The 12,531-nt window shown below is 48.5% G+C and overlaps 2 protein-coding genes across 2 annotated transcripts in view; both read left to right on the top strand.

Annotated features, from left to right (window-relative positions):
• The first annotated feature begins 1,675 nt into the window (after positions 1-1,675).
• The window catches only part of PCBD2 (pterin-4 alpha-carbinolamine dehydratase 2), a 52,561-nt gene continuing 41,705 nt past the window's right edge, over positions 1,676-12,531 (top strand). Inside the window, exons 1-2 of the mRNA XM_084795826.1 lie at positions 1,676-1,808; positions 6,577-6,708. Of these exons, the coding sequence (XP_084651952.1) occupies positions 1,728-1,808; positions 6,577-6,708 (213 nt within the window). The 5' untranslated portion in view covers positions 1,676-1,727. The remainder of the gene's footprint in view (positions 1,809-6,576; positions 6,709-12,531) is intronic.
• The window catches only part of CATSPER3 (cation channel sperm associated 3), a 75,075-nt gene continuing 69,120 nt past the window's right edge, over positions 6,577-12,531 (top strand). Inside the window, exon 1 of the mRNA XM_084795806.1 lies at positions 6,577-6,708. The gene's annotated coding sequence lies outside the window, so the exon portion shown is untranslated. The remainder of the gene's footprint in view (positions 6,709-12,531) is intronic.

The raw sequence follows: 12,531 nt of genomic DNA, 5'->3' as shown, positions 1-12,531 counted from the left end.
TGTATACCACAGCACACGCCCCTGTGCACTTACAGAAAGCTACCTTCTGACTACACCATAGCACACGCCCCTGCACACTTACAGAAAGCTACCTTCTGACCTGTACACCACAGCAGTGGTCCCCCAAACACTTAGAAAAATATAATACTTTATAGAGTCAACATAATTCATGCAAACCTCTTGAAAAGCTGCTCTTTTAATTCAGACCTGAGCTACCTAATGATAAATCACGTTCTGGGTTTTGAGATGGCATCTCCTTATACAGGCTTGGCTGGCCTGGAACTCAACTATGTAGGCAAAGCTGGCCTCCAACCCAGGCACTCTCCTGCCTCTGCCATTGTGCCTGGCTTGTTAAGTGACTGTTACCATAGTTGCCTCCAGTGATTTAGACATGACATCAGCACTCACAGAGCCTCTGCTGAAGTGTGATGTCTCTTGCCGAGGCCCTAGCATCTTTCTCTTGCTCCTTATGACTAGATTGACTATGAGATGCCATGGTTTCACACGGTGACGCTAAGGTGGGAAAATGATGTGCCACTGCTTTGTTAACACTCCTACTGATCCCGTTTTCCTAGTCTTTCTCTCCCTCCTCCTCTTCCGGTGTGTAGCCCAGCCTACCCTCAAACCTCAGATCTCCCTGCCTGCCCTTCTGAATGCTGAGGTTCCAAATGAGCTGCCACATGCCCTGGAGGGATCCTCACTTTAACATACAAATAATCATAAACATTTGGTATAAATACTAGAAATGAGACTTAATTCTACCCTTGGTAGCTCATCCTTAGGCATGAGCCTAAAAGAATCACATGCTGTTACCCACGTTACTTTAAGTCAGTGCTGCCAGACCACCTTGACAGATTGTTTCATCTTGTCAGTTGGCCAAAAGAAGTCTAAAATTTAGGTTACTTTGAGGTATTATTATTATTATTATTATTATTATTATTATTATGTTTTTCAAGACAGGGTTTCTCTTGTAACCTTAGCTGCCCTGGACTCCCTTTGTAGACCAGGCTGGATTCGAACTCAGAGATCCACCTGCTTCTGCCTCCCTGAGTGCTTGGATTATAGGCGTGCACCACCGGATACCTCTATACCCCGGTTTTAAACTTTTTTTTTTTTTTAAAGATTTATTTATTATTTAAATGGTATCCTGCCCACACGTGTGCCTGCCCACCACAAGAAGGCACCAGCTCTCATTACAGGTACAGGTGGTTGTAAGCCACCATGTGGTTTCTGGGAATTGAACTCTGGACCTTTGGAAGAGCAGGTGGTGCTCTTAACCTCTGAGCCATCTCTCCAGCCCCTACCCCAGGTTTTCAAAGAGTGAATTTTCTTGTCAATTCCATCGCATGAAAAAAAAAATGGCAAAAGAATACAGATCAATATACACACTTACGTCATATAAAAGAATACATCTCAATGCCAGAGAGGCAATTTGTTTAGTTCCAGCCCATCCTCGGGCCCCTCGGGGATGGGGTGGTGCACTTGTGCACAGGTCACAGTCAAGGTGCAGGGAGAGCTCAGCTCGGAAGCCATGGCAGGCCCAGGCTTTGAGCACTGACCACGGGCAGGGGTGGCCCCACGCACGCCGCCAGCGCCCCCGGGTTGCTCGCCACGCCGAGGGAGCTCAGTCTGCAGCCAGTTACCTGCGAGCCCCGAGGCCAGCTGTCCGCTCCGGGGGCCTTCGGTGCCTGGGCCGTGTCAGGCAACTCGCCGGGCAGCCCGGAGCTATGGCGGCGGCCGTAGGAGCGCGTGGCGCCCTACGCTGGTTCGCGGTGCTGCGTGGCTGGGGCGCGAGCCGGGCGGCCATGGTAAGTGCGACCGGTGTGGGGGACCGAGCCTTCGGCTGGGTGGGTGCGGCTGCGCGCGCAGACCTGCAGCTCCCACGCAAGGCTTAGCCCCACTCTGGGGAGGCGGAGGCTGGAGCGTGTGTGTGGGGGGGTTCGAGGCCAGCCAGGGCTAGGTAGTGGCCCCCGCCTGTAAACAAAACACCCCAAAGACCTCCTGCCGTAGTCTATGAGCTTGCTCACCGGAAACAATCGCGTGTAAAACAAAACAAAAACCTAAATGGCTATTCTGTGTGCTGCGGGGCTGGGGTGGGGTGATGGTGGTCCCGGGGATGTGACACGGCCCCCCCCCCCCGTGGCTTGCTGTTTTCTTGGTCGTGAGTTTTATGAAAATTACTAAATTACATTGCGCTCCTCCCGCCCCTTTCTGTTTTTCACCGGCACATCGAATATTTTCACAACTTCTAAAGAGGACATTTAGTTTTCTTACTTCAGATATTAATATTTTAGCCGTGCGTGGTGGCCTGTAACTCTTTTATCTAGGGAGGCTGAGGTAGGAGGATTAAGGTGAAGCCAGCTAGGAGTGAGCGGGTTGAGAGACTGTCTGAGGGGGTGCGGTGGTGGGGAGTGGAGGGTAAGGAAAGTTTTAACAGGCAGCTCCATCTAGTGGAAAATGCAGCATGAAGCTCACCATTGCATTTCTAGGCGCTAGCTCATGAGAGCCCATTTGAGAAAAAATTTTTTATGAATAACTCATAGACGTAATTTATTTTCCTGTAAAATTTCTATAGTGAATTTCCTAAGACATAGCTCTTTTTCTATTACATAGTAGAATTGTTGAAGTCAGAAAATTATGCTGATAACGTTCGATGTTTTTGACTAAGGGACTCTCGAGAAATTTTTTTTCTGGTATAATTCAGGACCAGCCATTGAATTTGGTTAACATTTTAAAATCAATGAAGATGATCTTTCATACAGGTGCATATGTGTGTTCAGATACACCGAACACATTCTCCTGTGCTCCCTTGCCCGTTTGTTTGCTTTCTTCCAACAAAAGAAAGAATGAAGTTTTATTTTGTGTTGGTTTTATTTTATTTTATTTTTAATTTTTATTTAATTTTAACTTACGTGTACTGGTGTGAGGGTGTCAGATCTTGGAATTACAGACAGTTGTGAGCTGCCATGTGGGTGCTGGGAATTGAACCCAGGTCCTTTGGAAGAGCAGATAGTGCTCTTAACCACTGAGCCATCTCTCCAGCCCCTTGTTTTGGTTTTAATGAGGTAGGTTTCATGTAGTTGAGGCTGTCCTTGAACTCGAGGTGCACCCTGCTCCTACTTCAAGTGCTGAGAACACAGGTGTATGCTCCTACCCTTGATGTGAAACTTTAATACAAAGCATGTTGCATAGCTAAAAATCCTGCACAGCTTGACTGCTGTCACCTAGGTGTGTCTCAAGGCACACTCCTGCCTAGAGTGCTGTCCAGCCTATACAACTGGGTGTCTGAGTAAACAGATTTGGTTTGAATGGCTGCCACATGCCAGAGTCTCACTGGGCACCATCACATTCGACTAATCTCTTCCACTCCAGCCCTGCCTCCCTCCCTGCCCCCTCCCTCTGTCTTTCCTTCAGTCTTACAATGAGGATGTAGACCAGGCTGGCTTTAAACACACAGAGATCCGCCTGCCTCTGCCTCCCGAGTGCTGGGATTAAGGTGTGCACCACTATGCTCAGTGAAAGATTTCTTAAAAAAACGTATTTATTATTATTATGGATGCAGTGTCCTGCCTGCATGTACACCTGTAGGCCAGAAGGGGGCATCAGATCACATTACAGAGGGTTGTGACCCACCGTGTGGTTCCTGGGATTTGAACTCAGGACCTTTGGAAGAGCAGGTGACCCTCTTAACCACTGATCCATCCCTCCAGCCTGAAAGGCTTATTTTATTTTATTTATTTATTTTTGCTTTTTTTCTAGGTAGGGTTTCTCTGTGTAGCCTTGGCTGTCCTGGACTCACTTTATAAACCAGGCTGGCCTTAAACTCAGAGGTTCTCCTGCCTCTTTCCCCTGAGTGCTTGGATTAAAGGCATAAACCAACATGCCTGGCTATTCTTTTTTTTTTTCTTTTTTCTTTTTTTGTTTTTTCGAGACAGGGTTTCTCTGTGTAGCTTTGGCTGTCCTGGACTCTCTTTGTAGACCAGGCTGGCCTCGAACTCTGTCGTGAGTTGAGCGAAGGAAGAACCTCAAGGAGACAAGCATCGAGACTTTACATACACTGTGTTAGTCACGCACTCCTCACACTTCACTCGGACATCCCAGTACCTCGCCTAGTCTGCTGAGTACAGCTGTAGCCTGGTCCCCGTGTGCTGAGTGGTCCACAACGGGCTTCCTTCTTTAGGTCTGGGCCCTGGTCTGGTCTCTGACAGGTCTTTGGACTTGGGGACATGTGTCCAACTTGATCAGCACAGTGGCGTGGTCTTAGTTGGTAAACATCACAGCCAGCCTGAAGTGGTCGTGTACTCAGCTTATGCACCCTATGGATGTTGGGAGAAGTTGCACGCTCTTAGCCAATGAGGTATCGGGTTATGTCACTCATTTTACATTATGCTCATCATTACGTTCAGGTGGAGAACTTACGTCATTTCTTATCAGAGCATGCGCACTGTTTCACTTATCCCTACCAACAGCTGTTCTTTTCCTATACTTTCTCCTCTTGGTTTTACATGTTCCCTGCAAACTCTCAGAGATCTGCCTGCCTCTGCCTCCCAGAGTGCTGGGATTACAGGAGTGCACCACTGCGCCGGCTGCCTGCCTATTCTTAACATTAAAACACTTATTCCCTTCTTTTGTAGTGGGAGAGAGTAGCTGCTATATTAGGGAGTATAAACTGGAAAACAGGATCATAACTTTTTTTTTTTCCTTTTCGTAGGACAAGCTGTCTAAAGGCACAATGTGTGTGCCTTCTTAACTGTATTAATGTCTGTGACAAAAAGTTGGAGGAGTTCAGAAGTAGGAGTGAGTTGTAGCTTCCTGTACAGACTCTGGAGCATGGAGCTCCGCCCTCCACTCCAGGCCTTCAGCATAAACTCAGTCTTTGGCGGGGGAGGGGGGGTGGGGGGGAGGTGAGGTGGGGGGGCAGGGGGTCCCTACAAGGAGGTGGCCATAGGTGCTTAAGCTGAAACGATCAGCTGTGTTCATAGTTTACAGTAGTGTGTCCTTGGATTTTAATATTTAAGTTTTTCAAGACAGGGTTTCTCTGTGTAGCCTTGGCTGTCCTGGACTCTCTTTGTAGACCAGGCTGGCCTCGAACTCACAGCTATCTGCCTGCTTCTGCCTCCCAAGTGCTGGGATTAAAGACGTCCGCCACCATGCCCGGCGGTGTTTAATATTTTTAGTTAGCAAAGAAAGGCACAGGTTGAATGGCAAAGGGCTGAGTTGTGGCTGCCACCTGGAAAACAGAATGAGTGGACAGTGCAGACAGGTACTGTGACTGCTCTGGGTGGTCTGGCGACCCTTGAAGGAATTTGTTTTACTGATGCTCTTTTTTTTTTTTAACTTAAAATTTTTTAAAAAAAGATTTATTTATTATGTAGACAGTGCTTGTACCCCTGCAGGCCAGAAGAGGGCATCAGATCACATTATAGATGGTTGTGAGCCGCCATGTGTTTGCTGGGAATTGAACTCAGAGCCTCTGGAAGAGCAGTCAGTGCTCTTAACCACTGTGCAATCTCTCCAGCCCCTACTGATGCTCTTATTAGCAAGGCAAGGACTTTCTTTTTTTGCCTATGGTAGAGGGACTATGGACCCCAGAGGTTGTTACACAAAATTTCATGGATGCCTACACTTGGTTCCCGCTCTACGTAAGGGTTTTCATTATATATGAAAGGAATAGACATCTGTCTTAGGTTTTATTGCTGTGAAGAGACACCATGACCATGGCAGCTCTTATACAGGGCAGTATTTGACTGGGGCTTCTGCTCAGGCTGGGTTTACAGGTGTGTGCCACTGTGTCCGTAAACTCTCTATCTTGATGTGAAGGCAGCAGCAGGAGACTTTGCGCCAACTGGATGTAGCTTAAGTGTGTGAGACCTCAGAGCCCGCCCCCACAGTGACACACTTTCTCCAACAAGGCCATATTTCCTAGTAGTGTCACTTGCTATGGGACAGACATTCAAACCCTTGAGTGTATGAGCCATTCCTGTTCAGACCACCACAATGTCCTAAGTAGCTCACCATGAGAGTCACCTGCAGAGACAGGAAGTGAGGAGACAGGAAGTACAGAGACAGGAAGTGAGGAGACAGGAAGTGCAGAGACAGGAAGTGAGGAGACAGGAAGTGCAGAGGCAGGAAGTGAGGAGACAGGAAGTACAGAGGCAGGAAGTGAGGAGATAGGAAGTACAGAGACAGGAATTGCTGGGAAGTCTCTCCAAAGAGCATCGGGCCGGGAGTTAGAGCCCCACCATCAGCTTCCTTAGACGGTTGTTTGCCTTGTTTGCGCATCCTGTGGTTCTGTAGCATCTAGGAAGGCCAATGGCAGTGGCAGTCTTAGTTGTATCTGTAATAAACCAGAGCTGCTGAGGCAGGACCCATAGTAGAGAGACAGGACCGCAGCCACCCTCTCCTGTACAGCCCCGAGTTTGCCTACCCTTTGAGAATAAAGGAATGCGAGATGGCTAGAATTTGTTTCCCTTGAGACTTTGCTTTCCTGTATCTCTTCCTCAAGAGGTATAAGTTTATGGAAAGAATTCAAATAAATGCCTACCCTTTCAGACAGGAAATATGCTTTCTTCCTAGTCTTCAGATGCGCAGTGGTTGACAGCAGAGGAGAGGAAACAACTTCTTTCTGTCTTGAAAGCAGCGGGATGGTCGGAGTTAAGTGAGAGAGACGCTATCTACAAAGAGTTCTCCTTCAAAAATTTTAACCAGGTAATCCCTGCGAATCCCTGATGTACCAGGTTCTGTTCTGGTCGCCTTTCCTGTGACCGTTTCTGAGACTACTGTTTATCTGGTCCCATGTGGACTTGGACCCATACCCTCTCTTCCTTATGAGGTCAGGGACAGCGACTGTCCCTGCCGACCTGGGCTGGTGTTGCCCTGGGGAAGGGCCATCTCTGTGTTACTTAGACAATCAGCACTGTGTGCTGCTGTATGTTTGTAATCACAGCACTTGGGAAACCGAGACCGGATTCTGAATTCAGGGTTAGCCTGGACTACACACACACAGGCACGCATGCACACACGCTCACGCATGCACGCAAGCATGCACTCACGCAGAGAGAAAGAGACAGAGAGAGAATGGACGAATGTTAGATTCTGAAGCTGCTGTAGCTTTGATTTGGGTTTGGGTAAGATATTTAGTCCTTTCTAAATTATAAATAATGCTAAATGAGGATATGAGTGTTTTTCTGTGTACTAAAAGGGTGCATGGGTAAAGCCAGGTGAGAAAGGTAACCTGCTTGCTTTCTCTACTTTTTCAATGCACTTAAATAGTTGTGTTTTTACCTATAAACCCTCTCCCACTTCCTGCCCCCTCCTAGCCTGGTACCCAGCCCTTGGCTATTTCCTCAAACTCTGACCTGCCCCCTGGAGACGCAGCCGTCACAGGTAACTGTTCCATTTGGGCCCCACCCTGTTCAGAGAGTCATCTCCCATGACTTAGCATTCGTGGTTACCCCACTGCGTCTGTGTGAGGTAAATGCTTTTGACGAGCTCGTGTTTGCTCAGTAACTCTGGTAATCCTTTGGACAGATTTATTGTTTTTATTTATGTTAGGTGTTGGCATCTAGAAGTCAGAGCCCGTGTTTGCTTAGCTCCCCATTGTGTCTGAGTGCATGGTTCTGAGTACAAACAGGCGTTGATTGCAGCGTAGACGTTGATCACAGTGTTTGCTGGTTTCAACAAGGGTGTGCAAGCAGCAGATTCCCACCGAAGAAACCCGTGGCGCGCTTTCCTGGTAAATGCCGTCGGCTCCTACTGAGTCACCTGCCCTGTTCGGTTTTCCTGTCATCTGGCTTCAGCCATTCAGCTATAAGTCCCCAACTTCTGAGGAAACTTGGACCAAACCAACTCTCTGTTCCCACCTCACGTACTCCACAGCTCTCGTCAGGGGCTTAGCACTCTGTGGCTGGTGGCAGGGAATTTCACTGTACAGTAAGCTGTACATAGCGCCAGGTAGCTTTTTCCAAGCTTATTAAAATTCTTACATGTGTACAGCTTGACTTCTTTAAGCCTGGGCTAATTTATTGGGCTTGAACATGTGGCTTAAAGTACTAGAGTGATGTTGCCTCAGGCCTTGCCTTGAGTGGGCCCTGCAGCACTACTGTAGCTGGGGCGGGAGTGAAGTGATCCAGGGCACCTTGGATCAACTGTGTCATTACTCACTGTGATGTTACACTGCCTTTGCCTTTCTCTTCTGCTTTCAGGAAGGGGAACCAGCATCAATATTACATCCCGGACTTGCTTCCCTGTGGGCTCCATGACTTGTTCTGGCATAGTGGCCTGTGCTGGCACTGGTGTCGTGACCAGCTATCCCTGCCTGCACACAACCAGGACACACCTGTAACTAACACGGTGGGCCCCTTTGCTCATTGCAGAGAGGGTGAGGACACACTGTGTGCAGCATCTCAGGAAGAGCATTAGAGACCTGGGGTGGAATTCAGCTTGCACCAGCAGATTTGGAACGTTCCGAGGAGCCAGCTTTGCCTTCAGTTGGGTGTTGTTCAGAAAAGGGCAGGTCTGTGAGTCAGCACTTTATGAATCCTGCCTCTAGGGAGATTAGACAAAGAAAGAGATAGGGCTAAATGGAGAAAGAGCGTTAGCTGGCGGAGCAGGGCTATGCAGATGTCGTCATAGCTTGCTGCTCTTTCTAATCCCTGTGCTTGCAGAATGGCTTTGCTGCTGTTGCTGCTATGTTCAGGGGGAGTAGCGGCTGCTGTGGTATGCACACCTGGAGTCCTAGCACTTAGGGTACCATAGCAGGAAGACCATAGTCAGCTTGGGCTGTGAGAGGGTCTCTGACTCAAAGAAGAGTCCAGAACATGGGCTGGTTCAGCAGGTAAGAGCACCGGCTGCCAGGCCTGATGGCCTGAGTTTAGACCTCAGGGCCACATGTTGGAAGATGAGAAATGACTCCCTAAAGTTGTCTCCTGGCCTACACACTTGCAGCATAGCATGTGCACGTGAACACCCACACACATGCACACATGCACACAAGAAAAATAAATATAAATAAGAATAAAACAAGGGAAGAAAGGAGAACACTAAGGCCTGGTTAGTTCCAGGCCAGCTCCCGGACACAGCAGCTTCCCGCTGGAAAGTGAGTCAGTGGTGCTGTAGTGCTGACAGAGCCTCACTTACCTCATTCATCTAGGGCAGAAAAACAGCAACAACAAAACAAAACAAAAACCCTTTAGTTTTAGTTTTATTTTATTTTATTTTATTTTATTTTTGAGACAAGGTCTGAGTTATGCAGTCTTGGCTGGCCTGGAAGTCATAGCGATCCACCTGCCTCTGTCTCCTGAGTGTTAGATTACACTGTGGGCCACCACACCTGGCAGGCCACTTTTGAATTGTAGCAACAGTGCAGCATTGTAATAAGATGATGTAAATGTAGAATCCCCACTAGGACCACTCTCCTTACTGCTGTTCTGGTCTTTCTCCAGAAATCTAATTTATTCACAGTATGATGACTACATGAACTGTTAAATGTCTTTAAATCCATTTGATTTTATTTTTTAGATCTATTTATTTATTATGTATAGTGTTTCGCCTGCATGTACACCTGCACACCAGAAGAGGGCACCAGATCTCATGATAGATGGTTGTGAGCCACCATGTGGTTGCTGGGAATTGAACTCAGGACCTTTGGAAGAACATCCAGAGCTCTCAGCCTCTGAGCCATCTCTCCAGCCCCCCTTTTATTTTTCTCAAAAGACTTTTACAAAAGTCATGCGTGCAGGGGCATCTGTGTAGAGGTATGTGCATGGGAGTGTGGTTGCCAGAGGAGGCCTGAAGAGGTCATTAGGTGGCTGGACCTGGAATTATAGGTGGTTATGAGCCACCTGATGTGGGTGCTGGGAATTGAACTCAGGTCCTTTTGGAAGAGCAGCAGGTGCTCTTAACCACTGAGCCACCTGGCAGATCTTGTTTTTACCATGGAAGTAATGCTTGTGAATTATTCCTCCGCATGCTTTAAGCGCTGCCTGTGGCTGGCATTGCTCTAGGCTCTGTACCTCCCAACCCAGCAGAGAGGAGAGATTGACAAGCTGGAGAACAGGTAGTGTGGCTTGAGCTAACAGAGGGCTCCGTGCAGAACCAGGCAGGACACTGAGTAAAGGGCAAAGGGCAAGGCATCCTTTTTTTCTTTTTTTTAAAGATTTATTTATTATGTATACAGTATTCTGCCTGTGTGTATGCCTGCAGGCCAGAAGAGGACACCAGATCTTATCATAGATGGTTGTGAGCCACCATGTGGGTGGTGGGAATTGAACTCAGGACATTTGGAAGAGCAGCCAATGCTCTTAACCTCTGCACCATCTCTCCAGCCCCAATCCTTTCTTTTTTCTGCTGGGGTTTGAAGCTAGGACCCTGAACATGGGGGAGTTCGTGCTCTGCCAGTGAACTACAGCAGCCCAGAGGGGAAAGGCAGTCTTTAAGATCGGGTAAGCTCTCTGGGGAGAGAACATAGGAAGACAGATTGACGTGACGGGCTTAGTATGTCAGGATCTATGGAAAGAACACTCCAGGGAGAGAGGACTGATTTCCTCCTACAGAATAATCTCTCACGATGGGATGAGAACGGGACGGGCGGTGTGCTAGAGTGCACAGACGGGAGAAAGGGCTCTGGGGCCTTTGGCATGGTGCGGCGTTTGGACTTGATTCTATGAAGGGCAGCTGGTAGAAGAGCCAAGTAGAGAAACTTGGCTTTTGTTCTAGAATCACTAGTGCCAGTTCTGCTGAGAGGATCGGAGGAAAGAGGGCAAGCTTGGAGCAGGCGAGCTTCCCGGGCGCTGCTGGGCCAGTCCAAGCCAGCGCCTAGAGAGCGGAGGCAGCAGTGGAAATGAAGAGAAATGGGCAGGAGCGGGCAGGACGGCTTGAAGACGGAATAATCAGGACTGAAGAGTTGGGGCTCTGCTCAGTGGGGGCAGCACTCTCCTGGCACACACCAGGCCCTGGGTCCATCCTGGCACCACGCAGACAGGAAAGGAAAAAGACTTGCAGATGGGTTGGAGGTGGGACGGTGTTAGGATGGCCCCAGGGTTTTGGCTGAAGCTGTAAGGTGGAGGAGGATGACATTGATGCCGCCTGTTGAGCTGCATAGTCAGGGCAAGGGGTGGGGGAGAGAAGGGCAGGAACTGAGAACTGAGTTGTGCACACACCAGGGGTGAGACCCATGGTCGGTCAGTGGGAGAAGTCAGACAGCAGTTCTGAGGTCAGAACCTGAGCTGCCAGAAGGGGGCAGTGAGAGCAGTGGAGGTGCGCCAGAGGGGTGAGTGCAGGACTGGCTTGCCATTGCATTAGGAGAAGGGAATTCATTGTAGGAAGACTTCTGATTGTGTCTTTTCTTCTAGTGAGGCAGTCAGCTGCCAGCGAGGGGCACTGGAGCTCGGGGGTGGGGGGGGGAAAGGGGGGGAGAAGGGAGGTAGAGAAGGAAGAGTCACCCCAAGACCAACTAGGAAGAGGTGGCTGATGCTAGGGCGCCTGGAGTATCATTAAAGATTATGGTGCAGCTTTCAAAGCAAAACTTTTGTTTTATCCAGCTGCGATTAGCTGCATGGGTACAGGCTTGGAGTAGATACTGGGTTGGGTTAAAAAAAAAAAAAAAAGCTGAATTTTGGCCAGACAAGTGCCACGGGGTAACAGAGGGGTGAGAAGGTGGTTGAGCTGTTGGCTTGGAATTCAGACTGATGAGAAATGCAGCTTTGAAGAGTAGGTGGATGTCAAGACCTGGGGGTGCATTTGAGATCATCTATATGGAGACGTGGTAGTTAACCTTGTCAAGTTTTTAAAATTATATTCTATCTAATTGTGTGTGTGTGTTCACGTGTGCGTGTGCATAGTGTGTGTGTGTGTGTGTGTGTGTGTGTGTGTGTGTGTGTGTGTGTGTGTGTGTTGGGTGTTGGGTGGGACTTATAAGAGTCAATTCTTTCTGTTCACCACCTGGTCCCTGGGGACTGAACTCAGGTCATTAGGCTTGGCAGCCTGTCATTTGGGCTAGGCTGGCTGGGGTCAGAGAGTTACTGTATTGAGGTCTACCTCTCTCTCCATCTGCTTGGCAGTGCTGGAGTTTTAGGCATAAGCAGCCATGCCCTGCATTTTAGGTCCAGTGAGAGACCCCGTCTCAGGAAGTGACGCAGAGAGAGACACTGGAGCCTGGCTTTGGACTTTGCATGGGTGCTCATGGATATACCCACACCATGCACCATGTGTATGCACTGCACACACATGCATGCATGCACACATGCACACAGCCCTCTCAGGTTCTGAGGCTTGCCTAGCAGGTGCTCTTACCCACCGAGCCTTTTCCCCAGCCTCCATTTTTCAGGTTTAGATTTTTAGCAAACATTTTATTCATCATTGTTATTTTTTAGACAGGATCTCCCCAGGTAGCTTAGGCTAGCTTAGGCTAGCCTCAAACTCTTGATGCTCGTGCTTTAGATGCCCATGCCCAGTTTCTAGGATTACAAGTTACAACACTTATGCCCAGCCATTTTTTGGTTCTTTAAATAGTCTTTTCATTTTATTATGTAA

Source organism: Acomys minous (assembly GCF_964271855.1).
Source record: "Acomys minous genome assembly, chromosome: 9".
Classification (NCBI taxonomy): Eukaryota; Metazoa; Chordata; class Mammalia; order Rodentia; family Muridae; genus Acomys; species Acomys minous.
The sequence above is the reverse complement of the archived record's forward strand: the minus strand, read 5'-3'. Positions and strand labels throughout refer to the sequence as shown.